Source organism: Penicillium solitum, assembly GCF_028829755.1.
Source record: "Penicillium solitum strain IBT 25940 chromosome Unknown utg000004l_segment0_segment0, whole genome shotgun sequence".
NCBI classification, from domain to species: Eukaryota; Fungi; Ascomycota; class Eurotiomycetes; order Eurotiales; family Aspergillaceae; genus Penicillium; species Penicillium solitum.
This window is the reverse complement of record NW_027072124.1, coordinates 1617491-1643083: the sequence shown is the minus strand read 5'-3', so window position 1 is coordinate 1643083 and position 25593 is coordinate 1617491. Positions and strand designations below refer to the sequence as shown.

At 48.9% G+C, this 25593-nt stretch overlaps 10 protein-coding genes across 10 annotated transcripts; 3 read left to right on the top strand and 7 right to left on the bottom strand.

Moving 5' to 3' along the window:
- Positions 1-4079: 4079 nt before the first annotated feature.
- N7455_006635 (putative serine/threonine protein kinase (Prp4)) lies at positions 4080-6590 on the bottom strand (the record flags this gene model as incomplete). Its single annotated transcript, XM_040958380.2, has 3 exons — positions 4080-5524; positions 5588-5808; positions 5863-6590. 3 exons carry the CDS (start codon positions 6588-6590, stop codon positions 4080-4082), a joined length of 2394 nt encoding a protein of 797 aa, XP_040811275.2.
- Positions 6591-7314: 724 nt separating this feature from the next.
- On the top strand, positions 7315-7645 carry N7455_006634 (translation machinery-associated protein 7; the record flags this gene model as incomplete). The annotated part of the gene is made up of 3 exons (XM_040958330.1): positions 7315-7336; positions 7401-7490; positions 7548-7645. The coding sequence occupies 3 exons, from the start codon at positions 7315-7317 to the stop codon at positions 7643-7645; spliced, it is 210 nt and encodes a 69-aa protein (XP_040811281.1).
- Positions 7646-8135: 490 nt separating this feature from the next.
- N7455_006633 (uncharacterized protein) lies at positions 8136-9695 on the bottom strand (the record flags this gene model as incomplete). Its single annotated transcript, XM_040958363.2, has 2 exons — positions 8136-9507; positions 9565-9695. 2 exons carry the CDS (start codon positions 9693-9695, stop codon positions 8136-8138), a joined length of 1503 nt encoding a protein of 500 aa, XP_040811284.2.
- A 440-nt stretch (positions 9696-10135) lies between these two features.
- N7455_006632 (cytochrome b5-like heme/steroid binding domain-containing protein) lies at positions 10136-11282 on the top strand. Its single transcript, XM_040958292.2, has 4 exons — positions 10136-10339; positions 10394-10418; positions 10508-10745; positions 10821-11282. Exons 1-4 carry the CDS (start codon positions 10336-10338, stop codon positions 11049-11051), a joined length of 498 nt encoding a protein of 165 aa, XP_040811253.2. The 5' UTR covers positions 10136-10335; the 3' UTR covers positions 11052-11282.
- A 2048-nt stretch (positions 11283-13330) lies between these two features.
- ish1 (double-strand break repair enhancer MSC1) lies at positions 13331-15271 on the bottom strand. Its single transcript, XM_040958346.2, has 5 exons — positions 15124-15271; positions 15020-15070; positions 14821-14968; positions 13992-14771; positions 13331-13937 (listed from the first exon to the last, which is right to left on the bottom strand). The coding sequence occupies exons 1-5, from the start codon at positions 15206-15208 to the stop codon at positions 13463-13465; spliced, it is 1539 nt and encodes a 512-aa protein (XP_040811280.1). The 5' UTR covers positions 15209-15271; the 3' UTR covers positions 13331-13462.
- A 496-nt stretch (positions 15272-15767) lies between these two features.
- On the bottom strand, positions 15768-18735 carry N7455_006630 (uncharacterized protein; the record flags this gene model as incomplete). The annotated part of the gene is made up of 2 exons (XM_065605397.1): positions 15768-17927; positions 18052-18735. The coding sequence occupies 2 exons, from the start codon at positions 18733-18735 to the stop codon at positions 15768-15770; spliced, it is 2844 nt and encodes a 947-aa protein (XP_065461251.1).
- A 1084-nt stretch (positions 18736-19819) lies between these two features.
- On the bottom strand, positions 19820-20080 carry N7455_006629 (uncharacterized protein; the record flags this gene model as incomplete). The annotated part of the gene is made up of 1 exon (XM_040958404.2): positions 19820-20080. The coding sequence occupies one exon, from the start codon at positions 20078-20080 to the stop codon at positions 19820-19822; it is 261 nt and encodes an 86-aa protein (XP_040811201.2).
- Positions 20081-20622: 542 nt separating this feature from the next.
- N7455_006628 (PQ-loop repeat-containing protein) lies at positions 20623-21706 on the top strand (the record flags this gene model as incomplete). Its single annotated transcript, XM_040958355.2, has 3 exons — positions 20623-20690; positions 20745-21002; positions 21106-21706. 3 exons carry the CDS (start codon positions 20623-20625, stop codon positions 21704-21706), a joined length of 927 nt encoding a protein of 308 aa, XP_040811182.2.
- Positions 21707-21972: 266 nt separating this feature from the next.
- N7455_006627 (nuclear transport factor 2 family protein) lies at positions 21973-22920 on the bottom strand (the record flags this gene model as incomplete). Its single annotated transcript, XM_040958351.2, has 6 exons — positions 21973-22089; positions 22152-22250; positions 22327-22398; positions 22481-22545; positions 22705-22722; positions 22914-22920. 6 exons carry the CDS (start codon positions 22918-22920, stop codon positions 21973-21975), a joined length of 378 nt encoding a protein of 125 aa, XP_040811286.1.
- Positions 22921-23263: 343 nt separating this feature from the next.
- N7455_006626 (SWAP/Surp domain-containing protein) lies at positions 23264-25552 on the bottom strand (the record flags this gene model as incomplete). Its single annotated transcript, XM_040958289.2, has 1 exon — positions 23264-25552. One exon carries the CDS (start codon positions 25550-25552, stop codon positions 23264-23266), a length of 2289 nt encoding a protein of 762 aa, XP_040811215.2.
- Positions 25553-25593: the final 41 nt, after the last annotated feature.

The following is a 25593-nucleotide window of genomic DNA, read 5'->3' as shown; positions in this document are numbered from 1 at the left end:
GACCATAAGTCATAACGATCGACTAGAACCTTGGAAACTGCAGAGTCTCCTATTTTTTCCAAGGTTTTTATTTTCTTCCACACAATTTCCAAGTTCCCACAATTGTGCACACTGCCCAGATGGTCTTCCGTTCTAGGCCTAGTGTGGCAATGCCCTTCTGTCCACGTATCCCAACCCCTGTTCTTCCCAACGGTGTTTCTGCCTTGAAACCTCCTGACACACATTTGCCAACACACCCGCCACCCACATTCTACCAATAAGCTCATTGCCCCCAGCCCCGCAAAGCTATGGCATCTTGAGTCAGATCTGGTTGCCCATATTTACAAAAAGTATACCCATGGATCGGGATGTTTGAATGCAGATGTTTGAATGCAGCATATCTGTCCTTTTTTTTTTCCCTTTTCTTTTCCGTGATCATCATTTTAATTAGGTGTCATGATTATATCCATGGATGATCCAAATTGATATGATTATTAAGAATCATACTTCAACCCGTGGACTCTCTGACTTTTCTACACCGTCCTTTGCACAGACACACCTAACTCTATACCGAACCCCACCTGGCCCCTCTCCTCAACCCCGTTCTAGGCTGACTCGGGTCTAGACAGGACGCTAAAGAAGTGCAAGAGTGAGGCGATGATGGAGGGGCGCTATGGCCAACCATTTGCTCGAACTGTTCGTTTTTCGAGAAACTCCCCTAAGAGCAGCTGAGTGGGGGGTGGGCGCTTCCCTGCTGACTAGTTCTGCACGGGCCATACACTTCATCTTCTTTCTCCTGGCGCTAATGTACCTTGACTATCTGGGACACAATGGGAAGGGAACTCGTATTATTATTGGCGTTGCTGTGGACTTCCGATTCCTGTTGTCCGTTTCTCCTTTTAGACCTTGGTCCTTCTGTTGATGGCTGGGCTACCCTTTTCTTTTTCACCCCGTCGGCACATCCAACAGAGGTACTCCCGTATGTTGTCAAGGTGGACTCCGTACTTCGTACAGCCCGGAGGCAAGAATAGCCCCTGTAAACATAAAGTTGCCTCGTCGAGTCTTCAATCTCACTACTCCGTACTCTTTGTCTGTATCTCACCACTTGCGTCATACACAGGCAAGGGCCATGTACTGACCCGAGTCTGACTTATTCAAACTGTATTCCCGCCCCCCAAATTATCAAATCATCCTATCATCCCGGGCAAAAAGTGTATGTTGGAGTATAGCCAAGGGAAAGTGTGCCAGTTCTCTGGTACGGAAGTTATCACAACTCACTCTACTCCGTATGGGTACTCTACACATTGCGGTGAGCAAGACAAAACATCCACCAAAATCAATATTCTATCCCCTAAAGCTCCCTAGATCGACGTAAGCCCGCAGCCAGTCCAATCACCTGATAGAGATCAGGGTTACGATTCATCACATCCGTTGTCGGTTCTCAGGACCCGAAACCTGTCCATGCAGAGGGTAGCTGTACCATAGCAACTAGTCCCATGTACAACTAATGTACTCCGTAATATGGAGGTGGTACAAGGTGCACATCGATGTAGAAGATATGCTGACTCGTGTGATATGATATGTGCCATATGTGATAGACGCCCGTTCCCCTTTGTGTACCGTGCCTTGCCTGCCTCCGAGCGCAACGATTAATGTACCCCAGGATTGGCAATGCAGTTGGCTCGTCCAAAGATCAATCAGGTTTTTCTTGTTTCTCACTCGGAAATCGGGCCGTTGCTTTTTTTTTCTCCCTTTTTTTACTTTTTATGATTCTGCGACCGGCAGATGTTGTGTTCAGTGTGTTGTAGCACTTTTAGTTTCGGGGTCTACACACCGCTAGAGGTGATCTCAGATATATCACTAACTACTCCGTATAATGTTTTGAATTTTATACTCCGTGTGCTCCGTACTACTAATGTGTATGAGGATATTGTACAGAGTACAGTATGTTTCTTGTAAAGTGGCCAACTTATTGGAAACAGACTACGGGGTACTTCTACCTACAACGCAAGTATGATATTTAGCGACCGCCACAGATCATCCATATCCCGTGTCCAATGAACACATTTCCCGTCATAACTCTTTCCAACTATTCTCTCCTTTTCATTTCCAATTGTTTATCTTTGCCTCTAAACGCCCGACACCCTAAGGTAGATGACTCGGTGCCCTGCAGGTGGCGGGACCCACAATATAAACACCTCTCGACATCATGATTATTTGTTCTCAACATGGCGCCAACATCCATGTCTAGTCCCGATCAACAGACCAATAGATCAACAAACCCCGACCAAAGGGGATCGGAGATTAAACGCCCGTCCTATTTTTGCGGATTCTTTTGCCACGGGGCATTCTGGTCCATTCTGGTCTTAGATTTCGTATACAACAAACAGGAAATACGGCATTTGGACTCGTTCGGCGATTGGATGTGGATTTTTTACCCAGGTGGCAAGGGCCTCTTCCGTTGATCGCCCTTCGCCTTCTGGAACACTCCACACTTCCATTCGATCCGATAGACCACAACGTAATTGTATGTTGTATGTTATCATAGTTTAGGATTATAGTTGAGAAAGTGAATGACAATTGATGTGATGATGATGACTATGATGCACATCGTATATCGAGTACGTGGGCCTGCAAGTAAAACTAAAACGCCATGCAGCAACTATCAAATCAACACGGAATAGATATCCATCCTCATTGCTTTTTTAGAATCAAACCGTGACCAACACTATAGAAACAATATCTCCTAGTTCCAAGTAACTAGCTAGGCCAAAAGCAAATCCAAAAGAAAAAAAGAAAAAAATGGCCCTATCGGCATCTATCGGCATCTATCCAAGCCCCCCCCCCCCAAAAAAGTCAGCCTCACCATCTTCCATCTGCCCGCAATTATTACCTAGACGACACGTCTTCTATCCAATGGCCACCTACAGCCACCGGGAAACACGAGGGTAATTGGAGAACTTCCGCCTCTGCCGCCCCTAGGGATAACAGACCCGAGAAAGGAGGCAATAGTCTAGTCTAGTGTCATGTACTCCGTACTCCATATTCCATAGTCATAACATGGATTGTAGAAAAAGTATCGTGCTAATCGGATATTCTAGTACCTACTATATCTGTCATCACTCTACAACATACTCGGTGGTCGAGGTAAGATAGCTTAGCCTCTTTCCCGAATCCAAGGCTCTTCTCTCTGCCCCCCACAACTCAAAAATGAGAACCAAGCCCAGGAAATCCCCAAGGTTCCGGCTATGTAAGACTGAACCGCGGATGCAGGCTGGACTAAGACTGAGTTTGGCTTAGAGGCGATCTAGAACCCCCAAAGTCTTCGTTTAGTTCTTAGGTTCCGTGGATTTGGCCGGGTCCTAGCGATTTTGAGTTAGGCGTTGCCGTGTTTGGACTGGGGCCAGGCTTGGGGTTCTTTGTTTGTGAATATGGGGGTCATACGATATCGTGCAATAGAGGATAAAGTGGAGTTGTGTAGGTAGTTTGATTAGTTCCAGATCGATCTTACCAGGGGCTTGGGTCAATAGGGGCTAAGGTCAAAGGGGGCCGGAACGGGGGCTTGTGTTTGTGCTGGGATGTTTCTTTGTGATAGTGATGAATTGGATTCAGGATCGGGTTATCGCGCGCTACTGATGCGCTGGGGTGTTGCAATTCGGGGCCAGGGGGCTTGTTTGTTTTTGGTAGGAGCTAGCCTTCAGTGTCGGACTACGGGATGATGCATGGTGCACCTCTGTAGGGGGTTTCTTTGTTGGCTTGCTGGCTACACAGAGCTATGTTTACGCTTTAATGGAAGGTTGGACAGATTCCAAGCCACCCCCGGTTTCGGCAGGAGTCCTAAAGCCGAGGATGGACAGGGGTTGGTGTCTTTGTGGAAATGTTACATATGGACTTGCATTGAGAAGCTAGTTGCTAAGTTACTCTCACAGTGTGCATATTGACAAGAAAAAAAAAATAACTCGTAGATCAACTCTTCCCCGGTAGCGCCGATCCTTCCACCCGAGTTACGCCATTTCAGGCCCAGGATTGGACATCCTGGGAAGCTCGGATAGATCAAGTTGGAACCCATGCAGTAAAATCTCTCTCATCAGGTAACTTAGTTACATCCTAGGCGCCAGGAATGGGTGTTTCAAAGCTTCGGCTGGGGTGATCCGTTTCTCAGGGTTAAGACTCAAGCACCGGTCAAGTAGGTCCAAGAACATCGTCAGTTCCTTGACCTCAGCATCTGGCATTCCGCGAGTTCCTTGTGCCATGAGGCGTGACTTCAAGTCACGTGTCGGTTTCTTGAAGTCCACAATTTTGGTGTGAAGGCGGCCGGTGATCTTGTCTTCCTCCACGCTGTGGAAGTTGAGCAGTTCATCAAAGTGATGAGGCGACAGGGATCCGCGGCGAAGAAGTTTCGGCGGGTACTTGCCCCGACACTCCATGATAGAGCGAAGCATCTGGTTGTTGTTTCGGCCGGTGAAGAGAATTTTGCCCGTGTACAACTCAAAGAGGGTACAGCCAATGGACCAGACGTCGATGGCGTAGTCGTAAGGGATACCCAGGATGATTTCCGGGGCACGGTAGAAACGACTGACGAGGTAAGGCGTAATCTCATTGTCAGAAGCCGGCGACGCCGAACCCAGGTCGCAAACTTTCAGAATGTTGCGTTGCTCGTTCACAAGCAGATTATCCGGTTTGAGATCTGCGTGCAGGATGTTACACCGGCGGAGGTGAGCCAGCCCAAGGAAAATCTGTTGGCCATAGGCCCGAACCGCACGCAGGTTCAAGCCAACGTCCCTACCGAACTTTTTCAGGACCTCACGCAGGTCCATGCTAAGGTTCTCAAATACCATGCACAAGTGACCCTTGTGATCGAAGTATCGGTCGAACTTAATGAGGTGCATTTTGTTTTGCGGATCAGCTTCCTGGAGTTGCTCCAGGATGCCAATCTCCTTCATACCAGCCTTGCGCATTATCGCGTTCTGGCGAATTATCTTGACGGCAACCAGACCCCCCGTTTGGGTGTCAGTTGCACGTACGACAGACGAGAACATTCCCTTGCCAAGGTTTTGATGGACATGGTATCGTCCGTTGATCAGCTCTCCGAGGCGAACGGCGTAATAACCTTCCGAATCGTCCCAATTATCCATCATGCTGATATCCAGTTCCTTGCCCTGGGGTACAGCTGTGGCCGAAGCATGGGCCGGCTTGGGTTCAGGCGCTTCCTCTGCGAACATGTCATCGTCGTCGTCTGCAAACATATCGAACACCTCGGTCTTCGGCGGTGGCACTGCGGGGGCATCAGGTAGGAGAATGTCCTGCTTGGTAGTCTTGGTCTCATCGTATGCTGCAGAGGAAATGTCGTCCTTTCCACCTTGTACATTGCCATGTTTCTGTCTTTCTTGCTTTGTATCAAGAGTTGGATCATAATCAGCAGCAGATGGAGCGTCCTTATCAGTATCGGCAACAGGCGCATTGGAGTTGACGGTGTCCATGTCTTTTCCAATACTACCAGAGAATGCCTCCCCGGGTTGTTCAAAGGGGGATGCCGTTGGAGAATCTATGGAGTCTACATGCGTCAGTTTCGTCGATATCAAGGTATGCTTGTCCGAGAGAAACCCACCGGATGCCTCCTTTGCGCTAGTTGGCTCAGTGCCAGGCGTGGATGAATCCGTTTCAACCTCACCGACGTTCAGTGCTTTGAGATGGAGTGGCGTCGCTTGGCTTCGATGTTTCGCCCGAATAGCTTCACGGCGTTTCCGGCGAGCTTCAAGTGCATCGACTTCATTAATGGGCTCGGCGAGCTCCGGCTCTTGCGCAATCTCCGGGTTAGGGGTGGTTTCTCTGGGATGGATGTTAGTCACCCGTTCTTCCTTGTCCGTAACAGAATACACATACTCGTCAGTCACACGGGCTTGAAGGTTAGAAGAAGCCTGCACCTGGTTCTTTTGTTTTTCAGCACCAAGCTTCAAGTCCTGAGCGATGACCGAAGCCTTTCCTCGTTCCCTCACCAACTGTTCGGTGGGCAAGCGCCTTCCGGTATCCGCTGAAGACCTGGCATTAACCACGTTTGAGTCAAGTTCGTCGCCTGAATACTGCTTGGGTTTTCTTGGTTCACGGTATGGGGATCGGCTGCGGCTGCGGGTGCGTTGCCGCTTGTCCTTGTGTCGGTCATGTCGGTCATAATCATCACTGTATCGTAGCGCATCTCCATGGGTATCTTCGCGGTCATAGTCGTAGTATGAGTTCGGGCGCCTGTGGGAGGCGGGTCTGTCACGGCGTCTGTCGTCGTACCTAGACCTGTAGTGTCTCGGAGGCTCATGGCGGGGTCGCCGGTCGTAGCTCCCATCATAGGACTCGGGAAGATCATCGTGATTGCGTTTTTGGGTCTTGTTCTCTCTGTACGGGGAGCGAGAACGGGATCTCGATAGGGACCTGGTCCGCGATCGAGTGCCTTTCAACGACGCGGGAGATCTGGTGGCAGAGGATGGGCTAGCTCTGGTGGGACGGTCAACGGTGGTGCCATTAAGAGGAGGTTTTGACGCAGTTGCCTTCGTCTCTGGGCCTGATTCAACGATTTCACCCTCAGAGGGGACCGATGGGGACCTCGACCTGGGATGCGACATGTTTGCAATGTTCGAGAGTCAACAAAGGCGCGTAAACAAGGCTTCTCTCCGGTTCACTTCACTCGGCCTTTGGAGGAAGCTTGAACAATAAGGCTCAGTTAGCAAAAGCTGCAGCGACAATAAGTCTTTTCAAAAGGGTTTGTGAAGTCCAACCGGCTGTAAAAGGCCTGCCTTCACACCAAAGCCTTGCAAAAGTGATTAAAATCCCTGGCGCATAGCTTGCCTAGGGGACGGGCTTGAGAGACGGATAAAAGCACGTGCACGGGATGTTTATGACAACAAGAGATGGATCCAAAGCTAGCCATGGTGAAGGCTTGATGGAGTCATAGGATAGGGCAGAATCCACGCTAGGCCAGTTGTAGTAGGCGGTCAGTTAGGTTCTGCCGTATACCGCAGTGTAGTCCTGCGGAACATTACTTTTTTTTTTAAATTACCCCACTAACTGTCCTTGTACTAGCCTTATGCGTATTGAAAATACCAGCCCCTGGCTAGAGGCTTACTTATCTGCAAGATGATTATGTATGGTGTTGAAACAATACCACTGCCAATACCACTAGTAATATTTATAGCAGTAACCCAAACTTCGCCTCAGCCTGGCCACTAAGGGTCTGGATAAGCACCCGTGGACCCCTCGTATATTTTTTTTTTCTCTCATAACCATAAACTCACCCCGCTCTATCAAGCTCTCTTCAACTCGCTCTCCCAGTTACTTTATTCAGACAAAATGGGTGGTATCGGCAGAGAAGGTTCGTTCTACCGAATATTCTACTATTCTCGAAACCCAGTTCCCTAATATTTTATGATCTACAGGTGGCAAGGCCAAGCCCTTGAAGGCTGCCAAGAAGGAGAAGAAGGACCTCGATGAGGATGAGATCGCTCACCAGGCCAAGATCAAGGCTGGTATGGCTTTTTTGGACATCCTATTTAGAGAGTCTCTTAACTGACAACATTCTCTAGATGCCAAGGCCCGCAAGGACATGCAGGACGCCGCCAAGGGCAAGAAGGGTCCTCTCAACACCGGCCAGCAAGGCATTAAGAAGTCCGGCAAGAAATAAACGGATCGCATACTCCTCGATGGATCACTCGCCAAAACTCCCCACAACGAGCCTTGACACCGGGTTTCCTGAGTCCATATTCACGACCTACACGAGCCATGTTCAATAAGAGAGCGGAGGATGGATGGGTGGCTTCGAATGTGTGATCGCTCCAGCATCACTGCACTCATGGTTCATTTCTATGGGTCTTCTGTATATCTTTAGCCACCAATACCTATTTCGCGCTTGATCGCATTTTCACATACATGAGTTGCTTAGAATGATCAATTTCATTGAACAGTAACGAGATTAGTCGGACAAAATACATCAACATAAACCGCCACACCTTGGGCAAATTCCGAATAAAGTGGGTATCAACCTGCCACGCAGGGGAATGGGGAATCAAACGCTCAAAACACAACCACATGCCCCAATATCGGAAAAAGAACAAGCAAACTGCCTCGAAAAATAGGTACAATCAAACATAGACCAAATCACCATCCAAATGCCACTAACTAGTGACTCGCTTGACCCAGAGGTTATTGCCATCGCCGGAATTCTCCTTCTCGTCCAGGCGACGCCACGCTCGACTAATCTTCATACCAAGATCGTGCTCTTCTTTCTTGATATCCGCGATCTCGCCTTCGATGCCCTTGATGCTCTTCTGGATCTCGGCTTTGGCAGCCAGGTCATACGCAGCAGAAGTAGGCTGAAGGGCCTTGCTCAATTCAGCGATCAATGACTCCAGACTATATCTGCGCTGAGTAAGGTCGTCCCTCTTGGTCTCCATTGCTTTAATGCGGCCCTGGGCATCTAGTGGCACCTCGGGTGGAGGTGGAGGCGAAAGTGACTGCGCGGGCATCTGTCCACCTTGTTGTGCGACCTGGGATGGCGTGGGCTTTCGGACGGGCTTGCTCGAGTCAGGCTGTTTCTTCGATGTCGGCACGCCGATTGGGACTGGACGGCGTCGGGCCATGATAGAGGATGTGGATAGGTCGTCTGTAGACCGGGTTTCGAGCTGCATACTCTCCCGCGGGCTTGCATCTTGACTGCCGGGTTCGGTGGCCGTGTGTGTAGTTGCGCTGAAACGGCTTCTAGGCTCGTCGCTCGTGAGCATCATGTCGCTGAAATCGGTGTCGAATTCGAGTAGTGGTTTGTCCTCTGGTAGACGGGTTGGAGCGTGCTCAGTGGCCGGTCGCCGGGAAACTGACACTGGACCACCGGCGGTGATAGTGGTTACAGTTGTAGGAGCGAAGCTAAAGTTATCGAGCTGGGGACTCGTCTTTAGCGCGCCGTTGCCGTTGCGCTTGCTGGAATGCTCTTCCACTGGAAATCCACGTGACGCCGATCTACTTCTGGGTTCTTTTTGCGCAAGATCTTCGGTCTTCGAGAAACTGCTGATCCGGTTTCGAGCTGCGTTGAGGGTCTTTTTGGCATTAAATCCCTGGCCCCAGTTTAGTAGGTTGGACGCATTGGCCCCGGGGGGTTTGTGGAAAGACGTGTTGCGGGGATCAACCCGGCTAGCTCTACCAAAATCACTTATGGTTGGTTCACCTGAAAAGTTATCCCAGTGCGTCGATTTGCCGGAGATAAATCGCCTAGAGTCCTGTTCATGGTAGGGAGGCTGAACAGGTTGGACAGGCTGAACCCGGGAATGAGAGGGTGTCTCAACATACTCTATCTTGGGAATAGGTGTTGGCGACGATGAGACCCCAGTCTCCTGTCGCGCATAATCAGAAAAATGGTCTCCGTCGCCGATTGGCGAGACACAGAAACTACTTTGGCTTTCCCGCCTATGAGCTTCAAGCATCGGCGAAACAACTGGGGAGAGGTCTGAGTGTCTCTTATGGACAGGATCCGGTTGTAACGACGAATGCAAATCGCTGATTTCCATTAGATGTGCTATTAAATAGGTAGCAAACACGAGACACGAGACTTACTCAGGCAGAGCGGGCAACTTTTTTGCGACCATATCATGTACAGGGTCTGATGTGGTGGGTGGGTTGCCGCTCAGTATGGGGCCGCTGATGGAGGGCCGTTTGGGCTTGTGGAACGGTCTTTTAGACCACATGTCGATTCTCTCACGCTTTAAACGTGACAGGTGGCTGATTTTGGTCGGAAATGAAAGCGCGGAATTCACATAAAACGATGAAGAAGTTCAAGCCACAAAAAAAAAACGGCTGAAAGGGAAATGAAAAGAGGTAAAAGGTTGTAAAATGTGGAAGGGGCTCTAGTCTTCTCAGCCACGATGCCCAACCCAACGCGGAAGCCTATAGAATATAGGGAGAATGAGAAAATTATACAGGGAGAAATGACTCGAACGACTAAGCAGAAATGCAAAGAAGAACTAAACAAGAAAATCAATGATAAAAATAACCTGAAATAACATGGCCTCCGCTAATATTAATAGAAGTGGGCAGATTAAAATGGGGGGCGATAGTCCAGTGGGGAGAGCTCTTGAAACATTTCAGGGACTACCGGGCGTTTTACGTTTTTTGAATCTGAAGTCCGAGAGCCTAGTCTCCAATTACTTTACATGTGAGAGAAGTAACTAACTAGATAATTCCTAAATATAACCCGAAGAAGCCGAACAAGCCAAAGAATGAAAGAGAATGTCCCTATAAGGTCCAATCACGTGGAGCGGGGAGAGATATGTCATCCCGAGCCTCCGGCCTTTCCTGCTCTCTCTCCAAATCCAACCATTTGCCTCAATGGGTATGTGTCCCACGTTGCTCATGGTCTGAATCCACGCTAATCTGGAAACTGAAGATAACTCCGTGCCACAGGCTGAAGTGTTCGTGTCTCCCACATCCTACTCGATCTCATTCGATACGCCATGGAAGATGGGACACCAACCTAACTAACCGCTCGCTACCCCAACAGGATGTCTATCGCTTCCCCCATCAACCTGATCCTAGTCTCCCTCTTCGGAGTCTTGGTGTACTGGCACTTCCGCCCCAAGGCGCCAATCACTCTCCCCCGTGCTCCGCCGCCAACCGTCTTCAAGACCTACACCCCCAAAACTCTCATTGAGTTCAACGGCGAGGAAGGCCGCCCCGTTTACCTGTCCGTCCGTGGCCGCGTCTTCGATGTCACCGCTGGCAGGAACTTCTATGGGCCGGTATGTGTTTGGAATTCGTGAAATCCCACCGGATAGCGCCGTTGGAGCCGAAGCTGACTATAACGATTGGAATAGGGTGGACCTTACGAGAACTTCGCTGGCCGGGACGCCTCGCGCGGCTTGGCTTTCCAGAGCTTCGATGAGGAAATGCTGACCAAGGACCTATCCGCGCCGCTGGATGACCTGAAGGATTTGGATGCGGAGCAGCTGGAGAACCTACAGTCGTGGGAAGACCGCTTCTTGGAGAAGTACCTGGTTGTTGGAAAGTTGGTTGCTGAGGGTGATCCTGAAGCGCCTGAATCGTGACCGCGCAACAAAAGGATTGGAGGGATACATATTTCGGAGGGTGTGTACGACAATGGCCGATATCTAGCGTTTACAAGGACGAGCATGAGCTTGGAAAACACGAGGAACATGTGATTTATTCTTCGGCATCAATTCAAAACCGGCGCAACCGGATCTCGGGTTTATTTGCAATACTATCTAAGGCCCCGGAATGTAGCCCAACTGGCCAGTGTTCTGCCGCTAGCATTGACACAGTCAAAAGGTTATAAATAGAAAAGTCTCTCGCACAAAGTATGCTTATTTTACTGCCTTCGTATATTCGTATACACCTAAAAACACCTAAAAGAACATCTAAAAGAACACGACAAGGCCGCGTAAGCAGCGGACTATTCTTGTAATAATACAATGAAAAGCCCGAGCTCACTCCATATAAAACCGAAAAGGGGTATGGCAGGCCAGGAAGAAGTTGCCTGGGCCAGTCCGTTGAATTGTCAGGTGCGAGATATCCTGCAACCCCTTAAACGAGCCCCATTTGTAGTCCCACTTGTTGCATCTCGATCGATCGGATCTTCCATTCCACTAGCGTTCAAAATCAACAATGATTGCATACCCGGATAGAAAGATACTGAACAGATGATCTTGCCCCTTGAGATCCACTTAGCAAAGAGATGATTTCGGGACAATCGTTGTGTCTAGATGCGGTCGTAAACTGCGACGTGTGAATCAAACCTAGGTACGTACGAATGATTAGTTAGTCAAACCTAATGAGATAATGCGCTGTAACTCACAGCTCTTCCAGTCCATATTTCCAGAACATGGGGATAACAGGCGTGCCATTCAGGCCAGCCAGTCAAACCGCCTTGGTATCAACTTTAGGGCCCGATATCTACTGGAGACAATTCACAGTCATAGGTATGTATATCATAGGAGAGTCATCATACTTTATCGTCAGGATCGAATGCCGTGAAAGAAATAGGAACAATACAGGCTGTCTCCAATGAACCCGCTAGGCCCTCAAGAATTTTGTCGTCAGCTTTCGTCTCGTCAAACCTTCCAGTCACGACACAATGCTAGTTATCTTGTTTTCTTAGGTATGCAAAGTAACCGGTAGTGGACCCTGGAAGTGATTTGATTGGATGCGAGGAAGGAGACGGCCCCGGGGGAGTGTCAAGTGTGGATCACGGGAGGCTGCAGATCAAGAAGCCACGTGACTACAAGGGATATATGTATCACTGTTTTTCACTGAATTATACAGTCTGCTGATCATTATTGGTGGGATCATAGTATGTAGGACTATAAGCGGAGGGAGAGAGTTATATCGACAAGGAGAAAATCTCTCGGATTATCCAACGGCTGAGATTAGACTGCCCGAGCCATCAAAATATAACCTCAGACATATACTCCAACGGTATTGTCTTTCTGGATATTAGTACACGAATATATCATGGGTAGAGTGCATAGCTTACCAAATGTATAACCAAGCTTCCTCTTTTGGCCAGTCTCAAATTCTTGTAGTCCATCCCACAGCATATGAAAGTATTCCCGGCACCATGAGACATTTGCTTCCCCACTGGCTTGACAGCAGAGCTATCACTAATCACGACTAGATCTGAAAATTTTCTGTACCAGATTGTTTCAGGTATGCTGCCTTAAAGTATGCCATTCGGAGTTGTAGATTGCGCTTGGAGTAACGCAGTCACTGGTCGGCCAAATATTTCATTCAAACGCCCCTGCAAACCGGCATCATCCGATTCATCCCCTGATACCAGTTGTTCCTCGTATTTCGACGTTTCTGAGGGAAGATTATGTCACAGCATGTGTACAAATTAGTGCACATGTATTGATAGATCGTGAGGATAGTGTGTACCAAAATGAAGACATTGTAGAAGACACCGTAGAAGACTGTTAAATATAACCTCTATAATATTATTGAGCCAAGTGGATCACATTATTGTAGTCCTAAATCGTCAAGGACAGTGGCCGTATAAGCAGCCAGTTATACTAAATAGAATGAGATTGTGACTCGCTCGATATATGATAGCGCAGTGATTCGGGAAAATAGAGGTGTGAGATAGAGCAAGGTGAAAGATGGGGAAGTTGTGGTTATTATACGCTTCCGCTGGGGGAGCGCGTAAAGAACACTTACGCTGCAGCTATAAGCCATCCAATCACATCATATGTAAGCTTGCAATAAAAGCATCAGTGTTACGGCAAACAAAACTAGCAGATGTCCTATGGTACCTAGTCTACAAGAATCCATATCATACTTGAAGACTATTTAATAGTTTACAATAAAAACATTGGAACTCAAAATGTTACAATCCAAATGTCATAATCATCGTCACTTAAAAGATATCGCAAAACCCATCGTGCATCCCAACTTTGTCGCAGAAGAAAAACAATAAGAAAGATTTGAATATGAGAAGAGTAGTTCAAAGTTCTCCACGCAGACTCTCTGTGTGCTCAGAGACCTTCTGCTGAACCTTTTCAGCGGCTTCAGTGCCTTGGGCGCGGCCGCTAGCAGCGCCAATCTTCAACTGATCAAAAACCCACTGCAAAGTATCCACAATCTTGGCATAGATGGTAGCTTGCGGGCTTGCGGTGCCGTACTTGAAGTACTGGGCATTGCGCCGGGCCGCAGCTCGGAGCTCATTGATGCTCGAGCCCTGGTAGGTAGGAACGCCGTAGTTGTCCAGGTATCTCTTGAGCTCGGATTGCGACCACTGGTCGAAAGTGGCATCCTTGGCTGTGCCAGTCGCCTGGGCAAGGGCAGCAGTTGCAGAGGCGTACTGTTCGCCGCCAGCCTTGGAAGCCTTGACGTAGGAGTCCTCTGCACTCTTAATGAGCTCTTCGCGGGAGGCATCAGCCTGCTGAGCCACCTTGTGGTTCACGGCAGACAGGTAGTTCCTGAGAAAGGTAAGCCAGTGAGATCATATAATCAATAGTCAGGTATGTACTTACACCAGGTGCTCTTTATCCCAAGTATCGAAGTTGTACTGATTCCACCCACCGGCAGCCTTGTGAGCGTTGGCGCGGACCGTAGCAACGAGTTCATCACGCTTGCCGCTCTGAGGGACAGGGACGCTTCGGGCATCAAGGAACGCCTTCAGGCGTGAGTTAGACCAGCCATTCAACGCAGTCTCGAAAGCATCATCGATCTTTAGCTTGGCATAATCGGTAGCGCGTGCATATTCGTTCCCAGCCTTGGTGGTAGCGGCGCCAAACGTCTCCTCCACAGCGGAGGAGGCACTCGACACCTTGCCGGAAAGATAGTAACGGTTCTTCCGGGCCAAAGCAATGAGTTCATTGCGCTTCGAGCCTTGAGGCACCTTGACATTGTGCTCGTCAAGGAATTCCTTTAGCTTCGAGTCGGACCAGGCGTTGAAAAGCTGATCACTCAGTGTCTCCTTGGCAGCTTCAGCCTCAGCGGATGCAGATGCAGCAATGCTCTGGGACTGCAAGCTGATAATGCGCGAGTTACGGCGAACAGACGCAATGAGCTTGTCACGGTTGGATGGCTGGGGCACCGGCCATCCACGCTCGTCGAGCCATTCCTTGAGATCCGAGTCGGACCACTCCTCATACAGCCAGTCTCCGGGGTAAGAAGCCGTTTCGCCAACCTTGGTGGCGATCTTCTCATAATTCTCACGTGCGGTCTTGATCAAAAGGTCGCGCCTGCGGGGCTGGGGAGCAGGAATGCCGTGACGATCAAGGAATGCCTTTAACTGAGAGTCGGACCAACTATAACAAGTCAGCTTTCGCTCATAGCAGGGATATATGAGCACCTTACGTATCAAAGATCCATTCTCTGGCATGGTGGAGCTCATGATTGATGTTCTCCGCAGCTTGCCCAAGAGGCTTCTGCACCCTGTTATCCCAATTGGTCTTCACCAGGTTTTCCAGGTCGCGGCGGTCGGCAGGGCTGGGATGGGGAATATCTGTATGAAGTGTGAGTATATGAAGCTGCCAGAAAGAGAAGTGCTACATACTATGGTCCGAGAGCCATCGTTCGAGCTCGGATTCATGCCATTTGTTGTAGACTGCCGATAATGTTAGCTTGCGAAAGGGAATTTTTGTACCCAGGACAACATACTAGCTTTGCTCCACCAACTGGAAGCTGCCACTACTTCAGTGGAAGCGAGCAAGCAGAGGAGGCCAGTGGCCAGATTCAACTTCATGGTATGTTGTGTTAGACAAATTGATAGGAGTATTTCGGTGTTCAGCAAGAATGGATTATGAATATGTCAATGAAGAGAATAGGAACAATGGAAGATTTTAAAGAAAGCTGCAAAAGCAAGAAAGGGCCAAGCATGGATGATTGCGCAGTGACGTAGTTGGGGAATTTGCCTTGGATTGAGCTGGAGTGCATGAATCATCAGTTCATTCGATTCTGCCCACGTCTGGAACATTGTCATAATTGTTTCAGTGAATATTTAATATATTTAATAGATAGAATAGATAGAATATGTATCTGTATACATGCCACTTTTTATCTATAATGCCCTCTTGCTCTATATCGTAGTCTCGATGAATTACCTGATATGGTTTAGCGTGCCACTTTGGGTTAAGCGTATTCCTGCCCTTCCTATCGAAGTTCCTTCACCGCCCACCTACTTCACTCCCATGTAGCTCCAGGGCTGAGCTCTGCTCTTACTTATAAAGTACTACTATGCACCCATATATACCCGAAAAGAAACACTTAATGGAAACTTCCATTTGAGTTCCTTCACAAGACCATTATGAACAGAAGTTGATAAACAGAACCCTTCCTGATCCATATCCGAGCACAAGAACATTGCCATAGATCGCGAAGCAGCTGGGTCGGTACTCCGGGGGTAGCCATAATGCCTTTCGGCGGTTAAAGGTCACCCAGTGTGACCCTAATATGGAAATCTCCACATCATCCCCTGGACAAAGGGGGCTCCTCCTATACTCAGGCTGGATGTCCAGGTATCCAAAATCAGTATTCAAATATGAGCCATCCCGAGAGAACGTTAATCTGCCGATATATCCCACAGATCTCCATATTTTTTTTTGGTCTCCTGTAGCAATATCCAGGAGAGAGAGATCCCGTCTGCCCTCACCAATCAAATAGCAGGCGATAAACTGGCCATTGGGAGAGAACTCCGACTTTAAAACAATCGTTGGATGGCATTGAAATGTTTTCTCCCTAGAGCCTGTTGCTGTGTTCCAAAGCTTGAGCGTTTTATCGTCTAAGAAAGTTGCTAGAAGCTGGCTGTTAGGCGAAAATGATAGACCCCGAATATAATCCGAATGCCCATCCAGAGTATGTTTCAGGCGGAAAGAGCCTGTCGCGGTGTCTGCATCCCAAAGTTGAATGGTTTCTGCCGAAAGGGAGGCTAAAATGCGGCTACAGGGAGAGAAGATCACCCGCCTAGTCTCACGCGGCTCGTCTGCAGAGCTCAGACCCTGAAGGGTCGGAATGTGTTCAATTGTGGACTTGGTTATTCTCCACAATTTGATCTGTTTGTCGACTGAAATAGAAACGAGAACTTCGCCACTGGGTGCCAATGCAACGACTGGTGGAGGGGAACTTCCCAATAGTTGCTTTTGGGATAAACTGCCCGTCTTTGGGTACCACAGTGCAGCTGTTCCACCATCCGAGCAACTGACCAGAGTCTCACCGTCAGTGGAAAAGGTCAATGAGCAAACCCTGCTTGAATGACCCTCATAAGACTGTTCCGGCTTTGGTATACCTGCACCAACATGCCAAATTTTGACCACTTTATCCTCCGAGGCAGACGCAAGGAATTGGCCGTTGGGAGAGAAAGCCATAGATAATACGCTATCAGCGTGTGCGCCAAAAGGAGCATGCAGAATACCTGTCGACATATCCAGTATCGTTATTTGTGATTGGTCCCGTGCAATGGCCAAGAGCTTGCCGTCGGGAGAAAATGCTTGATCATAATTGCAATATTTGCCTTTAAAGTTCTTCAGGGGAAGACCTGTGTCAGGATCCCAGGAAGATAACGAAAATTCATGCGATACAGTCACAAGAACCTTCTCGGTGGGTGAAAAGGTTCCGGCAAATATCCCAGCCGGAAGAATCTTCTCTACGCCGGTCACGATATTCCAGATCCTGAATCTACCATGCTCGCATAGGATCCCGAGAAACTGGCCAGTATGAGAGAATGAGAGGTGTGTTACTTGCCTTGTGTAGCTTTCCAAGGTCTGCTGAAGATTGCCGGAAGCAAGGTCCCACAACTTCACCGAGCCATCAGCTGATGCGAACGCTAAAAGCTGGCTATTAGGGGAGAATGCTACACACTGAACATTTCCTAAGGTGTTGGCTGTTTCCTTCTCAAAGAAATCTCCGATCAAATTCCAGAGGAAGATTGTGGGGTGATTGGGGTCACATGCAGGAGAAACCAAGAAGCGGCCGTCAGGAGAGAACATCAGACTGCGAGGGGAGCACTGTGGATGGCCAAGTGTCCGCTGCAATGTACCCGCGGTAGGATCCCAAAGCTTAACAGTGCGATCCGTAAAATTGGTGGACGCGACGAATTGACCATTTGGCGAAAAAGAAACCCGCGAGACGTCCCCTTCATCATTTGGATGCTGCCCCAAAGACTGTTTCAAGGTGCCTGTCATGGCATCCCAAAGCTTAATACTGCCATCGTGAGCCACGTATGCTAAAATTTGGCTATCCGGGGAGAAGGATATTCTTTCCACCCCTAAGAAAAGATCAAAAAAGTGAACATCTGCGCTCCAATTCGCTTCAACGTCTGGGGCTTTGGAAATCCACGTAGGAAGGTACTTAGTGAAGGCCTTTCGTATAATCGAGTTTTTCGGAGCAAAGAGAAGACCCGAGCAATAAAGCTGGAGAGGAGCTTCATTTGCTATGGCGGTATTCCTTAACGCAAATCGTCTGGCATCCTGTAAGTACTAAGAAAGCTCATGGGACTTGTGGCTCTGCCTTGGTCAGCTTCATCATGGATACGTATCGAATAATCAATAAACTCACATCTACCCAAGAGTGTAGGAGGTCAGTGACTCTTACCACTTCGTGTGCAAGGCCTAAGATCCCCATTGCCTCCATCCAGTGGAGGAAATGTGTCTGCAAGAAGGCTAGAACTTTAGGCAATGACTTTGGGTCGTCACCCTGCGTGAAATGGTAGACCCAGAAACGACACGAGTACTGAAGCTCGGGAGGAAGATAGCGGCTGATAGATGAGATGCCAATCTTGGATCTTTGGCTTCCATGATTTTCAAGTCCACAGATGTTCTTTTGCAAAGTTGAACTGATTAAAAGGCATCTAACTGCCAATTTCGAATGTGACGCCTTGCTATCTACCGCGAATGGAGTCTTCTCACACGTCTGTGGATCAAGGAGGAAATTTCTGAATGACAGGTGGAAAAGCCTCACCGGCATGCATTCATTTTGCGGGATACTCGGCACTGAGTTCAGCGAGCTTAATCTCAACTTGACGACACTTTTGGAGATGCCGAGAAGTGCAGAGATCGAGATAACAGACAGAGGACTTTCAAGGATGACGATTGTACCGACCACGTCTTGAAACTCATGTATAAGCTGCTTCTTTTGTTTCTCGGTCTGATTGAGAAGAAGTCGACTGAATATAGGGAGGTATGTTTCATGAAGACTAGCACTCTCCTCTCGGCAAGCAAGGATCTCTTCGAGGCTGTCTACAGGGTCCCATTGAAGATCATTAAGTATGCGACACATGGTAGCAGCAAAGATGAAGAGGGAACAGATATTTTCAAAAGCTGTTGGGTTTTGATGTCTCCAGGCCAGTCAGCAGATAATGAGCGTTCCCTCCCGATTTGAGCTAGTCGGTGCTTTAGAAATAATAATATGTCGTGTGCAGTGACATCTTCCGGTAACTCATGGAGAGTGAGATTCTTGTAGTCCTGATTGGCCATTTTTGAAAACCCAAGACGGATCGGCAACTCTGGCCTACTCGTCAAGAAGACTCGAATCTGTACCGCTTTCGGCTCTTGAAGCTGTGGCATCAATTGAAGAATTGCCCGTATATCATTCTCCGATTCACACTAGTCTAGAGCATCAATTACGATCACCAATATTCGGTCTTCACGCGAGCTTTTGAATTGAAGTAATGGTTCAAGTAGAAGCTTGTTGAATTGTTGTTTGAGCCCTCTCGTCGCAATGACAAGGCCATCCTAGACTGCTTTTCGAATTGAAGGAGTCAGTCCAGGAAGTTTGATCATGAGTTGTTGCGTCAATGTTGTAAATAACTTTGTCGCATTTCCTCGGTCCGCTTCACCTCTTTTGAAGAAGAAGCTGGCGCCCGGTTGCTTATTTTGTTTGAAAGACAAGGCTACTGTGCGGGATATGGTCGATTTTCCAGTTCCAGCCATTCCATTCAACCAGAAGATGCAATTGCCTTGTGGTGATGCTGCCCATGTTGCGATCTGTTGCTGGAGGTCTGTTCTGGTCCCTTCAAGACACTCGTCTTCGTGCTGATCCATGTAAGAGTCAAATTCAACCCCATGGGCAACTGGTAGTTTTTTTCAGATCCATGTTTTGATCAATAAAGCTGGTTGTTCCAGCCATATCGGTCATGATTGCCCTGATAGATGAACAGAGTCAGCTTTATTAGCGTCATGAGGAACACCCAATGCAGCTAACACCCACATTTGATCAACCTGCAGCGACAAGAAAATGACGAATTATATCTCTCAATATCGCCCATCACTCTTTCGACTTCTGAACGCTTCAGCGGCCATTTCAGGGCTCGCAACCCAAGTCGTTTCATCGCTTTCTTGCCCTTTCCCATGTCAACTTTCCCTTAAAGGGCTTCTAGTGTCAAGAGACAAGCACGGATATCATCTTTCAACACAAGTGTTATACCCAACCCTGAATTAGGATTGTTGAGAACAGCTGCAAGGTTCTCAAGAACACTAATGAGACCGTTGATCGCTTGTCGCAGAGCAATGATGTCGGCCCTAGCATCCTTTACATCTTGGATGTAACCACCGCACAGTTTGGCAATAGATCCAGCCAGTTGGATCACACCAATAGTACTGGCTGCTACTGAGAGGCCGTCCATTATGCGTTGCTGAGGAAAGACGAATCCAGGTCATTGTTCAGCTGAGAAAGCGGGGCAGATGCATAAGACCAAGTTCTTCTTCGACACCTAGCCGTCTCATCAAAAGGAGATTGCGTATGTCCCCAGGTATCCAACAGAAAAGAGAGATAACTGTAAATATATAAGAAAGTAAAAATCGACATCTAGAGATGTTTGGTACGACCTACAAAGTACCTAACTAGGTATAGTTCGAACATTGGAACGTCTTTTGACACTAATCCTAACTAGGCATAGCTAAAAGTACTGACACCATATATTGAAGGTAGCAAGGCAGCAAGGCAGCCAGGTATTTAACTAAAGAGCGGTGCCCAACGAGGTACTCAAGGACATAATATCTTGGGAATTCCTTTTCTTTGTTTTTGAAAATAACGATTTCCCTCTCATCTCGTTGAAGTAAAAAAAAAAAATCCCCAATGTGACGAATTGGTGTAATCAGCTGTTGTCACGAGCTCCCGAACCCCGACCTCCTCATTTGAGCTTCATACATTTGAAAGACAACAACAATGGACCCATTAACACCCTACTGCCGCGAGCTGGCCTCGCCAGGCATCTTCCAACCTGTGCTATCTGTGTACGTGCTCTAAATGTGAAACTAACAGTCTCCAGTCACTAACGTACCATATAGTTTGATTATCCTCGGCATCCTCTTCTCATACCTCCCCCAACACATCCGCATCATCTCCCGACGAAGCTCCTTCGGCATCTCCCCATACTTCATCCTCCTAGGGGTAACATCCGGGACATCGGCATTTGCCAATATCCTGGTATTCCCATCCACCGCACAAGATGTCGCCTGCTGCCAGGAGATCAGCGGGATTGCATGCTTCGCAGGGTTACTGGGTGTATTCCAGGTGGCGATGCAATGGCTCTGTTTCTTTTCGATGTGAGTCGACCGAAAAAAACGCTGAGTGATTTCTGATTCCCTCAATTCCCGACCGAACACCCACACCCGAACCCACCCCCCAAGCTTGTCTAACCGTATCTAGTCTTTTGCTATTCGTGATCTACTTCCCCCGCGCCACATCCCCCACAGACCCAGTGGACACCGTCTCTTCCACCTCCAGCGGTCCGACCTACCGCACCGCGCTCGTCATAACGGGAATATGTCTACTGCACGCGCTTGCCACAATCGTCATTTCCCTAGCGGTCGAGCTGCGCCAGCCGGCCGCTGTCTCGGCCTGGGCGAACTTCCTCGGTGTTCTAGCTGCGATCCTCGCGTCGATCCAGTACTTCCCGCAGATCTACACTACCTTCCGGTTGCGTTGCGTGGGGAGCTTGAGTATCCCCATGATGTGTATCCAGACGCCGGGGAGTCTTGTCTGGGCTGCTAGCCTGGCTGCCCGCAAGGGTTGGAGTGGCTGGAGTATTTGGGGAGTGCTAGTTGTCACGGCCTGCTTGCAGGGTACCTTGTTGACGATGGCAATCTATTTTGAGTACTTCGGGTCCAACGACAAGCGGGAGTTTGGGCAGCCGGCTAATCAGAATGGGGCAGCCAATGGATCGGCTCTTACTGGTGAGAGCGCCCAGCAGGAATTTGCGCATGAGGAGCGGCCATCCGAGGAGACGCCGCTACTTCAGAGCCAGTGATGTGCACAGAACATATTTGCTGCGTGTTTCTTTTATACAGTGCTAGCTCGTAGCTCGATAGAGAAATCCCATACAGTTCTAGAATGATCGGCGATCCAAAAAATAAATTCTTAATAAATCCTTCCATGGGAATATCGCAAGTCGAGGGGTGTCACTTGCGACAAAACGACAGATATCTAACCCGATCGCCTCCAAGGAATATCCTCTTCACAAGAAAGCACATCCCCCTGTCATTGCGTCGTGGTATTTGTTTCGGGGCCCGTAATTTACTGGGCGCTGTAGATCAGACGGAAGACATCGTTGAGCACAAAGTAGCTTCCGGCGCCATCGGGCTGCAGCTTGAAGCACTGGGTGTAGTTCATGGGCTTCTGCTCCTCATCGACCTATTAATAGAGAAATTGACATTAGCTAAGAAAACAGAAGAAGTCATGGGCATTCAACATACGAGGAGAGCGCCGGTAACCAGGACAACGATTCCATCTGCGCTGGAGGGCTGAGCATCGAAGGTGGCAATCTGGTGCTGAACCTTCTGGAAGGGGAGAGCCTAGAGTCGCAAAATCAGTATTAGAATATTCTTCTCATGTTGGCCCTCGTGGGTCAGGATTTTGGGGTTGACTAACGCCGAGCTTCTCAGTGATGGCAGAGACACCCTGGACCGAGCTTGTCTCGAAGGTAAGCATAGACTGGTCACGCTATTTTGGTTGATGATTGCTGTTAGTCCGTGGACATTCACATATCTCTCGCCAGTAAGGATATCTTGAGAGAGGGGCTTACGTAGAGGCCGGCCAGGCCAGCGCGGTTTCCGTCAAAGGTCTGGTAGTAGAACTGCACAAACTGCTCTGTACAGGTTGATCACAAGTTAGGATATGATTCTTTGTGTGTATGATATAACATCCATCTCTTAGGGCATCATTTCCACCTAGGGTGGCAGGGTCGTTGGGAACAGGCGCATTGCTGGATGTGTATGGATGAACCAGGAAAGTGAGGGTATAACGTACGAGCGATAGCGTTGAAATCTGTATGAATCACCAAGCTTGTTAGTCAATTTTCCATCTTTATGTTCACTCGGTTTTTTTCTTTTTTTCTTCGTCAAGTCCCCAACGCATTGCGCAACATAGTCACACACTGTCTGGGATCCAAACGATCAGACCCCTCCATCCCCCTTCGGGAGGGGTATATACGAGCCAAGTCAGGGGGAAAGACGTACCGGCCATTTTGAAGAAGTTGTAGGTTTGGAGTGAAAGAAAGAAAAAGGTGATGCGATTGTATTTGAAGGGTACAGGAAGTTGAGCGCGAAAGGAGAAAGGTATTTGTTGATGAGGGGTTGTGGGGCAAGAAATGTTCTGCCGATGGTGCCTCGCTGCCTTATGTATCGAAGAGCCTCTGCTTTGACAGGTCTCGTCCTACTGGTCTCTATCTATATAACCTTGAACCTTGAACCTTGGGAGAGAAAACATTTTAAATAATCATTCATAGTTCATTGTTATTCATTACAAGTATCTTTCGGGTATCATCCGATGCTATCCACGATCTGTACAATTACAATCGTGCCCAACCTTACTCCGAATCCGAGGCAAACATGTCTTCAGCTTTGGGTCGAGGCTTTCGTCGTCGTGTTTCTGGCTCCTGCTGCCCAGCTGATTGTTCGAATTTGTCAGATTGGGTTGGGTGCTGAGGTAGCTGCTGGGGTATCTCGGTTTGGGTATCTTCATCGTCCGATAGGGGGGGCTTAAGCATGAATTCCCCATCAACGTTCTTCAAGTGACGGATTTCCATTGGAGCTCCATCCTTCCCATGCACTGATTCGTCCACTGCGTTGATAGAGATAGATAGGTTGTGCTCATTTGCAGGGAGAGTAGGGTCGAACTTTCCACCCCGTTCATCATCAACTGTCTTCCATCGACTCTTGCTTTTGGCAAATGCAACAGCAGCCTGGTCTGCATGGGCCTTCTCGGTCTCCTTCTGCTTCTGTAATTCTGCTTCTGTAAGTGGTGGATTTTCAAACACTTGAGTGAAATGCTCCTGGTTCAATTGCGTAAAACAACACCACCCTTCCCACACATGTAAAAGGGCGCCAACGCTGCGCTTCCACTTCTCTGCTTTCAGCCGTCCCCATTTCATGTCCTTATCCAGTCGACCAAGGTGCTCAAACACCTTGCGCGAGCGAAGAGCGTTTTCGAACAGCTGGCGGTATCGCCATGCATGGCGGCCGCCACTGGTTGCCGACGTCGAAAGAATATCAGAGATGATATAGAGGCCGACCAGCTTCGCAGAAGACGTATCCAATAATTCATCGGATTGGGTTGTATTGTCCGTATCTGTGAACGCAAGTCTAGCAGCACTTTTTTCCAATTCCTGGTTTGGGTTGGCTCCGGTGTAAGCGAATGGCCGGAAAACGTTTCGAATAGCCCTGTCGACAATCTCGGATGCCCCGATTGCCGCGTGGTCAATGGCGAATTCTGTGACTCGCACAACATCTCCTCGTCGGAGCTTTGCATGGGTCGTCGGAAGTCGTGCAAGGACATGAGTAAGTTTGGCCATCTTCAAAGGGTCCAAGAAGTTAGGTTCATCGCCGCGTGAGTTCGTTCCATCCGAATGTTCTTCATCAGATGAGTCGTAGTCGGGGTGTGTCACAAATTGGTCCAGGCGAGTAACGTTCTCAAACTTGAGATGCTGTTTGGGGGGTAACCAGATCGGACCACCTTCAAAGAGCACAGCCGGCTTATCAATGTTTTTTTTCTTGGGGTCTGTGATTATCTGCCACAATTTCCACCGGTAGTATACACCACCAGGCGACCTTGCATCGTACAACCAGGACCACTTTTCGTCCATCTCGACTTCTGGCCGACTCATCAACAATGCCTCAAAAGAAGGACCATGTTTCACAAGTCGCTCAATAGTCTTGTGTATCTGCCTTAACACTCTTATGTCTGTCGGTAGCTGCACCTGCACCTGAGTAGTTGGGGCATCTCGATCAACGTTTGGTCCATACGAGCTTGGGGGTGCGAATCCCCCGCGATGTGGCCCAGGTGGTGGAGCCCGACTCAGGCTTGTGCCGGAACTCGGTGGAATAAGCTCGGCGCCAAACGGATGAGAAGTAGTAGTCGACGGGATGCCGGTGGCCAAAGAAATGTTTGGATTGATCGCAGTAGAAGAAAGGTGTCGACAGAGGTTCAGGTAGTACCCCCAGCCAAGGTATTTGTTCTGCAGCGCGCTCACAGCTGCGTCAATATTAGAGGCGGCTGAGTCGCTTGCGAGGGTGATGAGTGCAGAAGAGGATGCCCGGTGGGTTGGCAACTGTCCCGGTGGGGGGATGATCTTGACATTGTCCACGGTGAGCGTCGATGGGATCAATGCCTTAATCACTGACAGAGATGTCCACGGGGGAAGCGATGCGAGGTACAACGTCGGTTTGGGAGCTGCTCTCTCCTCGTCAAGTGCTCTGTCGGCTTCAGATGGAGTAAGCATGTTTTCAAATTTGAAATGGTCGCGACGGGAGGGGGGAAAAGCTTCGTGGGAACGTTTTTGTGTGAGGGAGGGTGGCGGGGGGGCTAATGGTCCATGGCCACTGCCGCGCGAAGAGGAAGCTGCGAAATGACGCCTGGGAGGACCACCACCCCTGCCTCTAAATGCATTCGATGCTCCATCCAATGACTGCGGTACAACCGAATCCTCGTCTTCGAAAGATTTGAGGAATTCTTCATAGACTGCAGCTGTCTCTGCTTGTTCCCGGGCGCGTTTGGCCTCCGCCTCAGCTTTTTGACGCTCAAAAAGTGATTTCTTTGGAAGCGCGGAGAGTTTGGCCGAGACGTCGGGGAAGCTCTTCCCCTTCGACTCGTCCGGCATTATGAGAATGAACTGCAACTGCAGCAAAAGTAGCCAGCCTC

Excerpts from the sequence above, each read along its gene's own strand:
- ish1 (XM_040958346.2), bottom strand. The coding sequence starts at position 15,208 with ATGAAGTTGAATCTGGCCACTGGCCTCCTCTGCTTGCTCGCTTCCACT. Across the intron at positions 14,969-15,019 it reads ACGATGGCTCTCGGACCATA|ATATTCCCCATCCCAGCCCT; the intron begins GTATGTAGCACT and ends CACTTCATACAG. Across the intron at positions 14,772-14,820 it reads AGAGAATGGATCTTTGATAC|TTGGTCCGACTCTCAGTTAA; the intron begins GTAAGGTGCTCA and ends GACTTGTTATAG.
- N7455_006632 (XM_040958292.2), top strand. Across the intron at positions 10,419-10,507 it reads TCCGTGCCACAGGCTGAAGT|GATGTCTATCGCTTCCCCCA; the intron begins GTTCGTGTCTCC and ends CTACCCCAACAG. Across the intron at positions 10,746-10,820 it reads GCAGGAACTTCTATGGGCCG|GGTGGACCTTACGAGAACTT; the intron begins GTATGTGTTTGG and ends CGATTGGAATAG.